The sequence below is a fragment of the Rattus rattus genome, chromosome 2, assembly GCF_011064425.1.
Source record: "Rattus rattus isolate New Zealand chromosome 2, Rrattus_CSIRO_v1, whole genome shotgun sequence".
Taxonomy (NCBI): domain Eukaryota; kingdom Metazoa; phylum Chordata; class Mammalia; order Rodentia; family Muridae; genus Rattus; species Rattus rattus.
In genome coordinates, this window is record NC_046155.1 from 6156984 (window position 1) to 6171267 (window position 14284).

Consider the following 14284-nt stretch of genomic DNA (forward strand, 5'->3'; position numbering starts at 1 on the left):
TTGTTTGAGTAAGTTGCTATGTGGGATCTGTTAGGTTTATTGTAGAGAAAAGGCAGATTTGGATTCTGTTTTCTTATTGTGAAGTCTGGTCACTTTAGTGTCGGTAAGAATGCTGTGGCTCTAGCTCAGTTTATAGCATGCATGATGTCCTGGTTTTTATACCCAGCCCTGCATAAGCCCAGCATACTGGTGTATACTTGTCCTAGTAGTGGGGATGTAGAGGCTGAGGGTCAGATGTGCAGTGCAGGGTCATCAACTATAAAGCAAATGGAAGGCCAGACTGGGATGGATACATGAGATCTTGTCTCAAAAATAATTTTTTTAAAGCATAAAACCTAGATTCATTTTAATTTTATTTTTTGACATGGTCTCACTGTGTAACCATATTTGTCCAAGAACTCTATGCCTCAAACTTATAGTGATCTGTTTGCATCTGCTCCCCAGTTGTTGAGATGTACCACCATGTCCAGTAAAACCTAGATCTTAATTAAGTGTACCTGTCTATGAGATTAGACATGTGCCTGCTCATATAACTTCAGGTCACATCAGGACATTTCCATTTCTTTCACTTGCAGAAAGGTCTCAACTGCTACGACTGGTGGCATGCCATCATGGTCTTGGAAGAATAATACAACATTTTTGTGTATGTGTGAATGTAATTGTGAACTTTCTCATTTGTAGGGGACAAAGGTGTTCAGATGGCAGAAAACAGGTAAGCCAAAATGGACTTTGTTTACTAGACTTCGAAGTTTAGGTAGGGAGCTAGAGCCCACTGTTCTTCAGAAACTAGAATTCAAAGTTTACTAGTTTAAACTTCAAGTGGTAATGTCGTTTTTTTCTCCCTTTTGCTGGCAAAGAAGTTGATCTCAGACACCACCTGTCTCAGACGAAGTTTCTGTGCGCCCTAGCCTTTAATCCCTATGTCTGTACTGTGGTGAAATTACTGTGACATACCTACCAGGGACCACGGAAAGGGTTTTTGGTGGGATAATCAAGGCCAGTGCTGGTTGACTGTTGTTTTGATTTTTTTTTTTAAGTTGGCATATAAAATAGTAGATTTTTCATACATGTGTGTCATTAATTTTGCTCATAATTGCTCTTCATTTTCCCATAGTTCCCTCTGCTTTCATGTCACAGAGATGCACTGTATGGGCTTGTAGAACTTTGTCTTCAGGAAGGTATACGTGACTTTTTGGTAGCCAGTTAGGCCTGTGTTTGTGAAGCCCATTGTTTTGGTGATGCTGCATGGTTGGCAGAGCATTGCGACCATTGTGTCTATTGCACAAGGCCACTTGTGTGCTCTGCTGACCAGAGGGTAGCCTGTTGTTCCAGTGGTGTGGTAAGCACTACAGACCAATTATATAATCAAGAGACTGACTGTCAAAGTAAAAATTAATGGGCTAGAGAGATGGCTCAGTGGTTTAGAATGGGTACCACTTTTGCAAAGACTTAACTTTTTGTTTCTATCACCCATATTAGGCAGCTCACAAACTCCAGTTTGGAGGATCTGATGTCCTGTTCTGGCCTCCATTGGCATTTCACATACCCACATATGGACATATTCATAAACATAATTTTTGTTGTTGGGATTTGTTTTGTTTTTAAGACAGGGTCTTATTGTTCTAGCCCTGGGTAGCATAGAACTCCCTGTGTGCACAAGGATGGCTCAAAATTCTTAGAAATCTACCTGCTTTTCTGTTCCTAAATGTTGGAATTAAAGGTGTATATCATCACACATGGCACATAAAAGTTTGGGGTTTGTTTGTTTGTTTTGTTTTGTTTTGTTGTTTTTCCTTTTAATTTTAGAGATAAAAATGAGGCAAAGTGTGGTGGTTCACAATTGTCACCCTAGGAAGCCAGGGCTACTGAGTTAGACCCTGTCTGAAAACAGAAAGGGAAAATTAAGAAGCTTTATCAAGGGTTACAGATTAAACCTATGTGGAGCAGCCTTTGTATTGGGTGTGAGGAAAGGAAGCTGTATGGATGTGATCTTCTTAGATGGGAGGAAGTCTCCTTTAAATAACACATGTATGTCCAAGTTGTCTTTTTTGTTTGTTGTCTCCCTACCTCCCTGGGGGACAAGGTCTTATGTAGCTCTATCTGTCCTGAAACTCACTATGTAGACAAGACTGGCCTTGAACTCACAGAGATAAACCTGCCTCTGCCTCCCAAGCGGTGAGATAAAAGGCATGGTGCAGCTTGCCTAGCTAGTGTCTTCACCTGACCTGGAGTCTCTTGCTGTACAGATCCCTAATACATTGAATAAACACTGAAAATGCAATTGGTGCTATCTCTGAGAGTCTGTTCATAATACTTTGTAAACTTGTTGTTTTAGTCTTTCAGATGGAGGCCCAGCAGATTCTGTGGAAGCTGCTAAAAATGCCAGTAATACAGGTCAGTGCAATGGATGAAGCAGTGATTATAGAGGGTTTCCATGTGAGACCAGTAGTCTCTTCTCCAGAACCACTGTTAACAATAATTACAGTAGCAGTAATGTATTTCTGTCTCAGAGAAAAATGAGCATTTCATTTAGTAATTCATTTAGAAATTCAGCTCCATGAAAAAGAATACAGTCTCATTCACTGGCTCTCACATGACCTGGGTGTCAGAATGTTAACCAGGCTTGCACCCAACTTTCCTGCTTATTTTGAAGCAAAACCTAGATGTATTGTTGTGTATGTAAATTAACATGCACATATGATTAAATACATATACACAATAATGATAAAATAAATAAAAAAAAAAACCTTAATCTGTCTCTGAGTCAGGTATGCAGACCATGATAAATATAATTCCAGCACTTAGGAGTCCAAGCAGGAGGGTCTTAAGTTCCAGGTGGGCCTGGATTGTATGAGAGGGGAATTGTTCAACTCCATCACCTAAGTGAAGGACAGTTCCTACTCTCTCGGTGTCTCCTTAGGTTCTAAATAATAGCTCAGTGTTACAAGTTCAAAACAAAGGCATGTGAGAAGGAGGTCAGAGGACTTTTTACAGATAGCTTTGGGTGGGGGAAGGACTTTCCAGGAAGAGGGCATTCTGGAGAGAGCCATCTCTTTAGACTAAGTAGGTGCATGCTTTAGAAGCTAATCGTGTCCTTGTCCCTGGCTTCCAAACACCAATGGGACTGGAGAGCAAGGTGTAACCAGAGTTAATTACCAAACCCTGAAAGTTGGTAGTCAATGATCTGAGAGGCCTAGGGTGTAGTTGGCTATAGGCAGGAGCCTCTGACTATCACCACCAATGCTGGGGTGATTAACAAAGATACTTTTTTTTGTTTTGTTTTGTTTCTTTGTGTAACCCTGGCTTTTCCTAGAGATGGCTATATAGGCCAGACTGGCCTCAAATTCAGATCTACCTGCCTCTGCCTTCCAACACCCCCCCCCAAAGATACTTTTAAGATACAAGTCTCTAACAAGTATGTTACTATATATAGAAATTAGGAACAAAGATAAGTAGACATGTTTTGGGGATTTAAATACTTGTTTATTTTAAAGCAAATGTGGTCTGAGGTAGTCTTATCTGGACCCAACACAAGCCTCTTTTCTTATACTGAATGCAGGCTTAAAAAGCACTGGGGAAGCTGGGGGGATAGGTAGAGAAATGGCTCAGTGGTTAAGAGCACTGACTGCTCTTCCAGAGGTCCTGAGTTCAATTCCCAGCAACCACATGGTGGCTCACAACCATCTGTAATGGGATCTGATGCCCTCTTCTGGTGTCTGAAAACAGCTACAGTGTACTCACATACATGAGTTGTACTAGGGTACTACTCTTTTGTTTGTTTTCTGAGATAGCCCTGTGTACCCCTGGCTGTCCTGGAACTCATTATGTAGTCTAGGCTGCCCCCAGTATTCAGATTGTTTTCCTCTCCTTCCTCAGTACTGGGATTAGCAGCCTGTGTCACTGTACTCAATTAGGAATATATTTCCAACAGACATTTGTGGTAATAAGGATTGAATCCCAGAGCTTCATGTGGTAGGCAAGTACTGAACTATTGAGTTACAGTCCAGCTCTCTTGTGTGTTTTTTTTTGTTGTTGTTGTTGTTGTTAAGTTTTTTTGTTTTGTTTTGTTTTGTTTTGTTTTTGAGATAAGGTATTGGCATGGCATTTCCTTGCTCAGCCTTTTGAGCTTGGGTTGACAAGCCTGAGTGGGGTCCATGTTGGTGTTTGGGTTCTTGGCTTCTAAGTAACTTTTCATTTCCAACTCCTCATAGAAAAACTCACAGACCAGGTGATGCAGAACCCACAAGTGCTGGCAGCTTTGCAGGAACGTCTTGACAACGTCTCTCACACTCCATCTAGTTACATAGAAACGTAAGTACATAGCCAGTCAAACAGCAGAACAAACTGCAAGTGTGGTTTTCATAGCTCAGGAGCAGCTCATCTTGTCTGCTTGGTAGTGCACAGTGCCACCATGTGGCTGGTAGAGGACTCGGCTAATAAGCTAGAATGCTCTCTGGCCAACTGTAGGACACCTGTACCTTTAACCTTTACCCTTGTCAGGAGGCCTGTGTCCTGGCTCTGTTGTATGGTAGAAATGAGAAGCATTGCTTCTCAGGGCCTCCCTGTCTGCCTTCTGGAAGAGATGAACCACCTCGAACTCCATGTCCTGTTGGGTATGGCTTAGCTGTTACATTAGGAGGAGACACCACACATTTCCTGTGTCCATTTAGAAGCCTTTCTGGGTTTACTCTACTCAGTGAATACAGTTTGTTTGGTGGAGTAGTTGGTAGGATGTAGTCAGGGAGTTGAGAGTGGTGTCTGGTTTTCTAGTTTTGCTCACTGGGACAAAGGTACAGGGTGATGATATCTTGTGAGAACACAGCTTCACATATTTGTTGGGTCAGCACTGGCTGTTTATGTGGGACCTGTATGGCGTTACTTTTTGGGTTTTAATTTAAACAATTTTATAGGTTAAATTCTTTTCATATTTTGGTTTTTCAAGACGGCTTCTCTGTAGCCCTGGCTATCCTGGAACTTGCTCCAGAGACTAGGCTGGCTTCAGAACTCAGAGATCCACCTGCCTTTGGCACGTGTGTTCTGGGACTAAAGGCATGTGTCACTACTGCCCTGCATGGTTTTTGTTTTGTTTGTGTGTTTGTTTTTTTCTTTTGATTTTAGGAGTGCTCATACAAACAAAGAGAAAAACTCTGGAATAGAGGCAAAGAAACTCATAGTTGGTGTGATTAGGAGAGAGAATTCTATGAAGGTGCTTATAGACTTCATGTCTGTTCAGTTCCAGCATCAGGTCCCACATTGTTTGAGTCCTTATCAGCTAGACTATGTCTGGTCCTTGTTTGGGAGTTTTGCTTTTGCTCTTTATTATTTCATCCTGTTGTGTATGTATAGAGGTCAGAAGACAGTTTAAAGGAGTTGTTTTTCCCATCCTACCTTGTAAATTCTTAAGGGGCCTAACTCCTCAGGTCATTAGGCTTGGTAGCAAGTGTTCTTACCCACTCAGCCGTTTCTTTTGTTGGGTTTTGTCTATTTTAAATTACGAGTGTATATGTGTGTGCATGCAGACTTGAGTGCAGATGCACATAGAAGCCAGAGGCATCTGATTTCATTAGAGTTTTAGGTAGTTCTCAACTACCTAAACTCAACATGAGTGCTAGGAACTGAACTCAGATCTTCTGTAAAAGCGACAAGTAGTGTTGAGCCATCTCTCCAGCCCCAATCTTTGGGTTTTTGAAAGATAAAATTGTGTATGATGGCCCAGTCTGTTCTTGAATTTACTGTGTAGCCAAGGCTAGCTAACCTTGAACATTTGATCCTTCTACATCCACTTCTCAAGATTATAGTTGCATAGCACCTTGCCTGGATTCCCACCTATTTTGTTTTTCGTGTATGTGTGTGTGTCTGTGGTGTTTGTGGGTGTATGTGTCTGTGTGTGGTGGGAATTGGACCAAAGGCTATCTGCATATTAGCTTAGTGTTCTACCTGTGACCTACACTTTTCCTCCTTGGTCTTTGTGTAGCCCAGAATAGCATTCAACTTCTGCTACTCTTATTGTTGTAGCCTCCTACATGGTGGAATTGCAAGTATACTCTTTGGTTTTCTTTTGTTTTTCGTTTTGTTTGTTTGTTTGTTTTCCATCATCAGTTTGGTTGGGACAAGAGATCAATTTTATAAACTGATCCCACATTTCTGCTTTTGGTATATTACGAGATTGAGTCCTTTTTTTTTTTTTTTCTTTTTTTTTTAAATATGGCCTCTCTACATATCCCTGACTTGTCAAGTAATGGAGCTGGGTTTGTGCTCACAGAGAATCCATCTACCTCTGCTGGACTTAAAGGCATGTACCACCTTACCCAGCAAGCAGTCCATTCTTTTCTGTTGGCTTGTTTGCAAGTAGGGTTGTAGTAGCTCTTTCTAGTCAGGATGCCTATTGTATGTGTATATGTAGTTGTTTGCTGGCTGGCACCAGGTGTTTTAATTCCTGTTCTCTCGTAGTTTACCTAAAGCTGTCAAAAGAAGAATTAATGCTCTGAAGCAGCTCCAGGTGAGGTGTGCGCACATAGAAGCTAAGTTCTACGAGGAAGTTCATGACCTGGAGAGGAAGTATGCAGCCTTGTACCAGCCTCTATTTGATAAGGTGCGTGCTGTTAATGTGCTTGCCTCGTGTAGTAAACTCCTGTGGGGTGAGACACGGTACCACCTAGGGAATTTGTGACTCTTTTCAGAGGCCTGTGTAAACATTTTAGCTTTTGAGTTTGCAGAGAGCCTAATGTGCTGATGGCCTCTTGGCTTTTTATGTAGAGAAGAGAATTCATCACTGGTGACGTGGAGCCCACAGATGCAGAGTCAGCGTGGCACAGTGAGAATGAGGAGGATGACAAGTTGGCTGTAAGTTTCTATTGTGTAGTGTTGTTTAATCCCAGCTATTTTTGTGGTATTGGGAGATAATTTCTATTGTGTAGTGTTGTTTAATCCCAGCTATTTTTGTGGTATTGGGAGATAACTCAGGGGCTTGTTCCGCTTCATGGTTTCCGTCCACAAAGCTTTGTGGAGTGGGACTTGGGTAGTCCCTTCTCTCCACTGAGAGTATGGGTTTGTGGTGACACCATGGCATCTGAGGCAGTGTGGTCAGTTATCAAGACAAGTGAGTTATGACCCCTTCTCAGTGGTCTGTGCAGCATAGGATTGGAATATAGATCACGCAGGCAATAATTGATAGTAGTGTGGGAGACGTGGTGGAATATGACTTTACCCCAGCATTAGAGAAACAAGCAGACACATTTCTTGAGTTCCAGGCCAGTGTGGCTGCATAATGAGACCCTGTCTCTAGAACAAAGCTAATCAGTGGGAGTCCAAGGCTTGGAAGAGCTACAGGTTACAATGGGTGGGAGCTGCACATCTTTCTCCTCAGTGGGGAGGAAAACACATGTAGAAAGGGGCCATCCGGAGCCTTAGACTCTCACTCTGTCTTTAGACTAATGGGTAACTGAATGACCAGCATCATGACATTCTATCCATTTTCTATGACAGTCTCATCCATATACCATGGAAAGTTCTGGCATGGTACAGGGTTAATTTTAACTTGTATCCTGGTGGCTTGTTTGCTTTGTTTGTTTGTTTAATTAAAAGGTACTATAGATGTAACCCAGAGGCTCACAAGCAAAAGGCAAGTTTTCTACCACTGAGTTACACCAAAGCCTGTCTGCCTAATTTTGTGTTTAGATAACAGATAGCCTTGGTTCAGTAGAACTGTCTTTCAGTGATCTTTTCTGAAATATGTTTAATTTTTATGGTTATATGTAATGCCTTTTTTTAAAAAAATGGTTTCATTATGTAATCTGGCCAACATGGAGCTCACTGTGCAGACTAGGCTGGCCTTAAACTCATAGATGGCATATACCACCACACCTGGCCAGTGTTCTGCTTTTAGACATTGGCAGAACTTGATTGAAGCTGTGGTTTTGCATCAGTTTGTTCCTAATCATCCAAGAAAAGACCCATTTTGGTGGTTTAAAGATCTTTGCATGTTGTTCTGACATAACAGGCTATCGTGACAAGCATTCTGAATTCATTTGCTTTAGCTTCCTTTAGCCTACCTTCTTCCTGAGGCTGTTACAAGTCTCTCTTCCATGGTACTGCATGGCCTATCTGATCACAATGCTGGTGTTTGTCCAATATGTCTCCCTGCATACTCTGTTTCCTGGGAACTGCAAATCCACGTTGCTGAACAGTTTGTTGATTACAGTGCTGCTGCAGCAAATAGGTTTTCTTGGGGTTTGTATGCTTGCTTTGTTTGTTTGTTTGTGAGACTGCCTTGGCTGGCCTGGAACTTGGTATATAGACAAGGCTGCCCTCAAATTATGGCAGTCTTTCTGCCTCTGCCTCTCAAGTGCTGCAATAACAGGTATCAACTACCATACCCGGACTGAATTTGGGTTTTCTTCACATTTGTGGTAATGGATGTGACGTCATACATGTGTCTGCTAGAAGTTACTGTAGTTTTCATCTTTGTATGATGATAGGAAGCTCACCAAGCATAAAATAATTACAGTAAGTCCTTGAACTGTGTTAAATTTTGATTTCAGTGACTTTTTTTAAAAAAAAAATCTGTTTTATAGGGAGATATGAAGAATAAGGTAGTCATAGCTGAGAAAGAAGCAGCAGCTGTGGAAGAGCTGAACCCCAAAGGCATCCCTGAGTTCTGGTTTACCATCTTCAGAAATGTGGACATGCTTAGCGAACTGGTGCAGGTGAGAGGCTTCTGCCTGGTGAGCAGGTGGGCTTGGGGAGACTGGAGTGATGCACAACTCTTGTAGAATGTTAAGGTATTGGCCGCTGGTAGTTGTACACTGCTTACCTGGGTGCTGCTGAGAGGTTCTTTAAGATGAAAACAAAGTCTCCTTTTTGGGGACTGGCACTTGGGCAGCAACCCTGATCCCTAGGGGAGAGACCTTTGTTGGAGGGAGCCGAATTTTCTTTGGCAGTTCTTGGCAAGGCTGACAATTCTGCCCACACCAGAGCTTGAGAGGCTGTCTCCTGTACCTCCCTTAGGGAGGGAATCTGGCGAGAGGTGTTTTCAGAATCTGCTCACATGATCCATATATGCCCCAGGGTGGCTTATAGTCTTCTTTGACTTTATGGGATGGGAAGTGTGCAAAAGGGGGAGAGGGTGAGTCAGGTTAATGGGGACAGTTGTGTTTTCTTCTGTGGTTCTGGGTGGTGTTGCTCACACTGCTGGGTGGGGATAAACCAAGTAAAACTCGGTTGTAATGAGGTGGAGTTTCCAATGTAGTATTTAGGTACTAGACTGCCTAGTTCTGGCTGTCACTCTGTTGTATGTGTAGTCTGGCCAGCTTTCTGGCAGCTCTGTGAGGGATGGAGGCATAGGCTTTGCTGGTAATGTTGCTTTGCTTTTGGAGAGAGTGTTGGTATTTCAATGGAGTATATGTGCGTGTGTTTATTCTCAGATCTCCATATTGGTTCTCATTTGATATTCAGATATCCTGTTTGATGTGGCAATAGATACATGATAGCCTGCTGGGCTGGCCATTAAGATCGGTTACCTAGTGTGGCAGACATACTGGTGTAGAGCTCCATGCACCTTCATCAGTGTCAGATGTGACTGCTTTTGGTGTGGCCTATTTCCAGAACTATCTTTTGATCTTTTTTTTTTCCCCCTGTTAAATACCTAATAGATATGGTTTGTTTTTATTCTGCGATGTCCAAAAACCTCAAAATTAGGACGTTGTCTTTAGTGGGCTTAGCTCTTAGAGGTTTAGAACCTTAAATTCTGGGACTCAATGGCAACCCCAGGGTGAATGAATTAATCTAACCTGTAAGTAGTGTGTCATTGTGAGAATCCAAGTCTTCATTCTTTTAGCTTTTTCTCATGTAGGCTTTCTACCATACAAGTCTAAGCAATAGTCATTGTAAATCATAGAGTAGTGGGAGTCATTGGTTCCTGTATGTTAGGCTTTGACATATTCTGTGTTCTTATAGAAATGACATACGCAGATTTGGGATATTAATTGTCCTTGGCTAATCCTGTGCAGGAAGACCAGCAACTAATTTAGCCATGTCTACTGATGCCAAGCCTTTTACTTTGTCATTTTAGATGTTGGGGGCCAGAAGTCTTGGTTGGTGTGACAGTGTCAAGTGGTGGCAGGAGAGCCTGGGACTTGCCTGCAGCCAGCATTGATTACACTCTAGACAGGTGGCAGCTGATTCTTGGCATGTTGTTGCTACCACCAGAGATACATAGTGATCAGATTTGCATTGCTTTCCAGAAGTTACTACTGGACAAAGACAGGATGCCAATAGGGACAAGTACCCAGCATCTGGGACACATGCAGCTGTGATTGCCATGAGGTGTGGACTGTTGTTCAGGGTTCTTTCTCTCTTTGTTAGGAATATGATGAACCAATCTTGAAACACCTGCAGGATATTAAAGTGAAGTTTTCAGACCCTGGACAGCCTATGGTGAGTAGTGACCAAATTCCTTACTGATTGACTAAGGTGCAAAAGATTTGATTCTTTTCACTCAAATTTGGGCATCCCTGAGGATGCCTGCTCATTAGACTTCTCTTGCTGCTGCAGTTGGTAATGGTCACATTTGGCCAGTAATACAGACCATATCATGTCCCAAGACTGGGCGGCCAGCTGGATATAGGCTAGTGCCGAGTTGATCTTGGTTTGACTGCTGGGCTGTGGTTATCACCTGGTCAGCCTCTGATTTTCTGTTTGGTGGAGATGATAGACACCATACTTTTCCTAGGTGTCACATGGAGAAGGCAGGATGTGGTGGTATGAGCTTGTAATCCCAGGAGGGAGGTGGATTACTTGAGTATAGGAGTCAGAAGCAGCCTGAATCACAGCACAGTAAGATCCCTTCTTAAAAGAATGGCAAGAACATACACAAATAAACATGAACAACACTGATTCAGATATCCAGATACTAAGAAAAGTAACCTCCCTGGGTTTTGCCTAAAATAACCAATGTAGATGTGACCGAAACTACCCCAAAACAGCTTCAAACATGGGAGGGGGTCTGGGAAGATGGGCTTAGCCTAGGCTACGCACCTTCTACTCAGAAGCACTGTTCGTAACCTGTCAGTCTTGCTGTGGCTGACGGGTTCCATTCCAGTGCTACAGGATTTCCAGTGACACATGACTGACTGGCTGGCTAGTGGCTTTCAGTTTCAGGTCTTGGAGACACACACTCTTAAGAGGAGATAGTAGGCAAGGGATCTTGAGAGAGGAAGCTAGAGGTTTTTGTCTTCTCACTTCTCCCCCAGGCCCTGGTTAATAGGTGGAGATAGGACAATGGGTGGGATTTCTGTATCACAGTCCTTGGGGCAGCTGTGCTGTATACACCCCATCCCTCTTTCTTTATAAAAGTTAACATTGGGCTGTCAACTCTGAAGATGAGGCCAGTGTGTTTGCTACCTCTCTTGGCCAGGGGCTGTGTGTGGCCACAGAAGCTCCTTCCCACCCAAAGCTCTGGCTGTGCTGCCTGATCTCTGCCTTTCCTGAGCAGGCAGATTGGAGATTCTCCATGGTGTTTTACTTTCAGTTCATCCAGATTAAATTGTACTTTTGCCTTCATATGAATTATTTCATTGTGTGAGTTAGGATCTTGTTGTGTAGCCTGGGCTAACTCAGAATATAGACTAAGCTGACTTCAAAGTTGTGGCCCTCTTGCCTCTGCTGCTCATGCTCTGGAATTACAGGCATATGCTACCTTGGCTGTCTGGGTTTGGTTTTTGTTTTTGTTTTTGTTTTGTTTTTGAGATAGACTATTCACACTATATCTCAGGCAGGCCTGAAAATCATGGTAATCTCCCCCTCCCTCAGCCTTCCAGGTGTTTATTAGAATATAAAGCAGGAGCCCACCTACTCTAAGCTAGATCCGATTTTTTTTTTTTTTTCCTTTTTAGTAGCCTATTTGCTTTCTGAGGACTGTTTCCATCCATTCGCAGCCAATCTTATCTTCTCTGCATGTAGTTGAGGCTGTACTCCTTGCTGGGGCAAAGGTTACTGTGAGCATGATGAGCTAGGCTAGGTGTTGAAGTTAGGCTCAGTTCTTCCTTCTAGCTCCATGTTCCCAGAAGTAAGACTTAGACTCAAAAAATATTTATAAATACCTTGGCCATATAGTTCTAGTTAGGCTCTTCTCTGACTAGATACAACTTAAAATATCACATTCGTTCCAGCGTACATTCTGCCGGGTGGCTCTGGTTACCTGCGCTCAGGTACCATGCATCCGTCTCATCACATTTTCCTGGTCAATCTCCCGCCTGTCTCTATCCCAGAATCCTTTCTTTCATGGATGTTCCACCTCTATTTCCTATCTAAGCCATAGGACATAGGCTTTTTTAAGTGACAGGTGATGCATTCATACAACACACAAGATATTCTCTCCACCAGAGTGGATTGTACTCCCAACACCCCCCCCCCCAAATCATAGATGATTATTATGGGGAATCTTCAAAACATAAACAGGCTAATGCAGAGAACTTGCACAGATCTCTCACCTTCTGGTGTTGTTTCCTTTTTGAATTCTGGGTAGAGTGAGCACAGTAAAGAAAGCAAAGCTGCCTCTTGAGGGGCTCCTTATTCTGTGAGAGTCCTTCCCAGCTGGGAAAGTATATGTGTTTGTGCTCCAGCTCATGGACAAGCAGGGGCAAATCCATTGTGTCTTGATAACCGACTCTTAGTGTGGGACAAAGGAGGAGTGTCTGTTTCTCTTTATGAGTAAGTTGAGGGTGAATCATATCACCCTAAAATTTCTCGGGTGGAGTGAATTCCCAAAATCAAGCTATTAGATCAGGCACATTTAATTCTTTTGGTTACATGAATAGGCATATGTCCCAGAGCACTGCCCAGTCCACAGAGGTTTGTGTTTTGGTACATTTTGCCTCAGAAAAGCACATCTTGCTTGTTTTTGTTGTTTTGTTTTGTTTCTGTTTTTTTTAAACCAGGTTTCTGTGCAGCCCTGTCTGGCCTTGAACTCAGATCTGCCTGCCTCTGCCTCCCAAGCACTAGAATTAAAGATGTGCATCACCACTCCCTGTTTTCTTTCTTTCTTTTTTTTTTTTTTTTTTTTTTGTTGTTGTTGTTGTTTTTACATATTTGTGAATTGGCTGGGTTTTTTTTTCCTTACTGCCACTGGACTTGATAGGCCTGTTTTTTGCCAATATTGTCTGCCTGTGTACACTAACGTACTGTGCAGCTTCAAGGAGCAGCTGACTGTCCTATTTACTTCCCACGAAGGATCCTGTTAGCACTCACTGCAAGGCACAGAATCTGATCAGATTTCATGCATAGAGGGACTGGTGCAAGGCGGGGCTGCCGGTGTTGGTTTTAATAGGAAGGCCTACAGCCTATGTAATATGTTATGAGTTGGTTCCTTAAGTTCTTTGTGCAGATGTTAGGTAGTTCTTACTCTGGATTTTTGCTTCAGTCTTTTGTGCTAGAGTTTCACTTTGAACCCAACGACTACTTCACCAATCCTGTCCTGACGAAAACATACAAGATGAAATCAGAGCCAGACAAGGCCGACCCGTTTTCTTTTGAAGGTCCTGAAATTGTGGACTGTGATGGGTAAGAACATGTCTTTCTGCAACAAAAGCAGTAATGGTTTTGAATTTTAAAATGAAGAGTCAGGCGTCAGGGTGCATGGGAGTTCAAGACCAGGCTCTGCTGCACAGCAAGATCTGTGTACAGCAAAGAAAAAGATCAAAAATGGGAATGATGTAAAAGTCTTAGGGGCCAGAGAGATAGATGGCTGTGTAATCATAAGGTTCAGAGTACTTCTATAACAAATCATATATTTTTACCCCAGCTTTGAGGGTGCAGAGGACAGAAAGATTGCTGGGAATTGTGGGCGTCCAGCCTCGTCAAGAAAACAGGAACCCTGGGTTTAGGAAGACCCTGCTTCAAAGGATTGAATGAGAGGGTTAGGGGAGGACACCTGAAACCCTCTTCTGCCTGGCATCTGGCATGTATGCAGAGGCCTGACACACACACACACACACACACAATTTGTACTTTCAGCTATACAGAAATATTTTTTTCGTTTGAGACAGGGTTTCTCTGTCACAGAACTCCCTCTGTAAACCAGACTGACCTTGAACACAGAGATCCACTTGTCTCTGCTGCCTGAGTGCTGGATTAAAGGCGTGTGTACCACCACCCAGCAATAATTTTTTAAAAAAAAATATATTTTAAAGTCTCAAACCACTTAAAAGCCCTCAGATATTGTGTACAGTAGCTTATAGTTGGGAAGCTGCAATGTGAACATGGCCAAAACTGGAAAGTGTATTGTCTC

At 42.7% G+C, this 14284-nt stretch overlaps 1 protein-coding gene and 1 non-coding gene across 4 annotated transcripts in view; both read left to right on the forward strand.

Annotated features, from left to right (window-relative positions):
* Nap1l4 (nucleosome assembly protein 1 like 4) overlaps positions 1-14284 on the forward strand; it is a 35424-nt gene that overhangs the window by 6599 nt on the left and 14541 nt on the right. For all 3 annotated transcript variants that reach the window (XM_032891353.1, XM_032891350.1, XM_032891351.1), the window contains exons 2-9: positions 682-712; positions 2336-2394; positions 4212-4311; positions 6451-6592; positions 6757-6843; positions 8574-8705; positions 10363-10434; positions 13418-13557. In XM_032891353.1, the coding sequence (XP_032747244.1) occupies positions 699-712; positions 2336-2394; positions 4212-4311; positions 6451-6592; positions 6757-6843; positions 8574-8705; positions 10363-10434; positions 13418-13557 (746 nt within the window). In that variant the 5' untranslated portion in view covers positions 682-698. The remainder of the gene's footprint in view (positions 1-681; positions 713-2335; positions 2395-4211; positions 4312-6450; positions 6593-6756; positions 6844-8573; positions 8706-10362; positions 10435-13417; positions 13558-14284) is intronic.
* On the forward strand, positions 11046-11172 carry LOC116895001. The gene has a single exon (XR_004387189.1). It is a non-coding gene; the product is annotated as a small nucleolar RNA SNORA54 (small nucleolar RNA).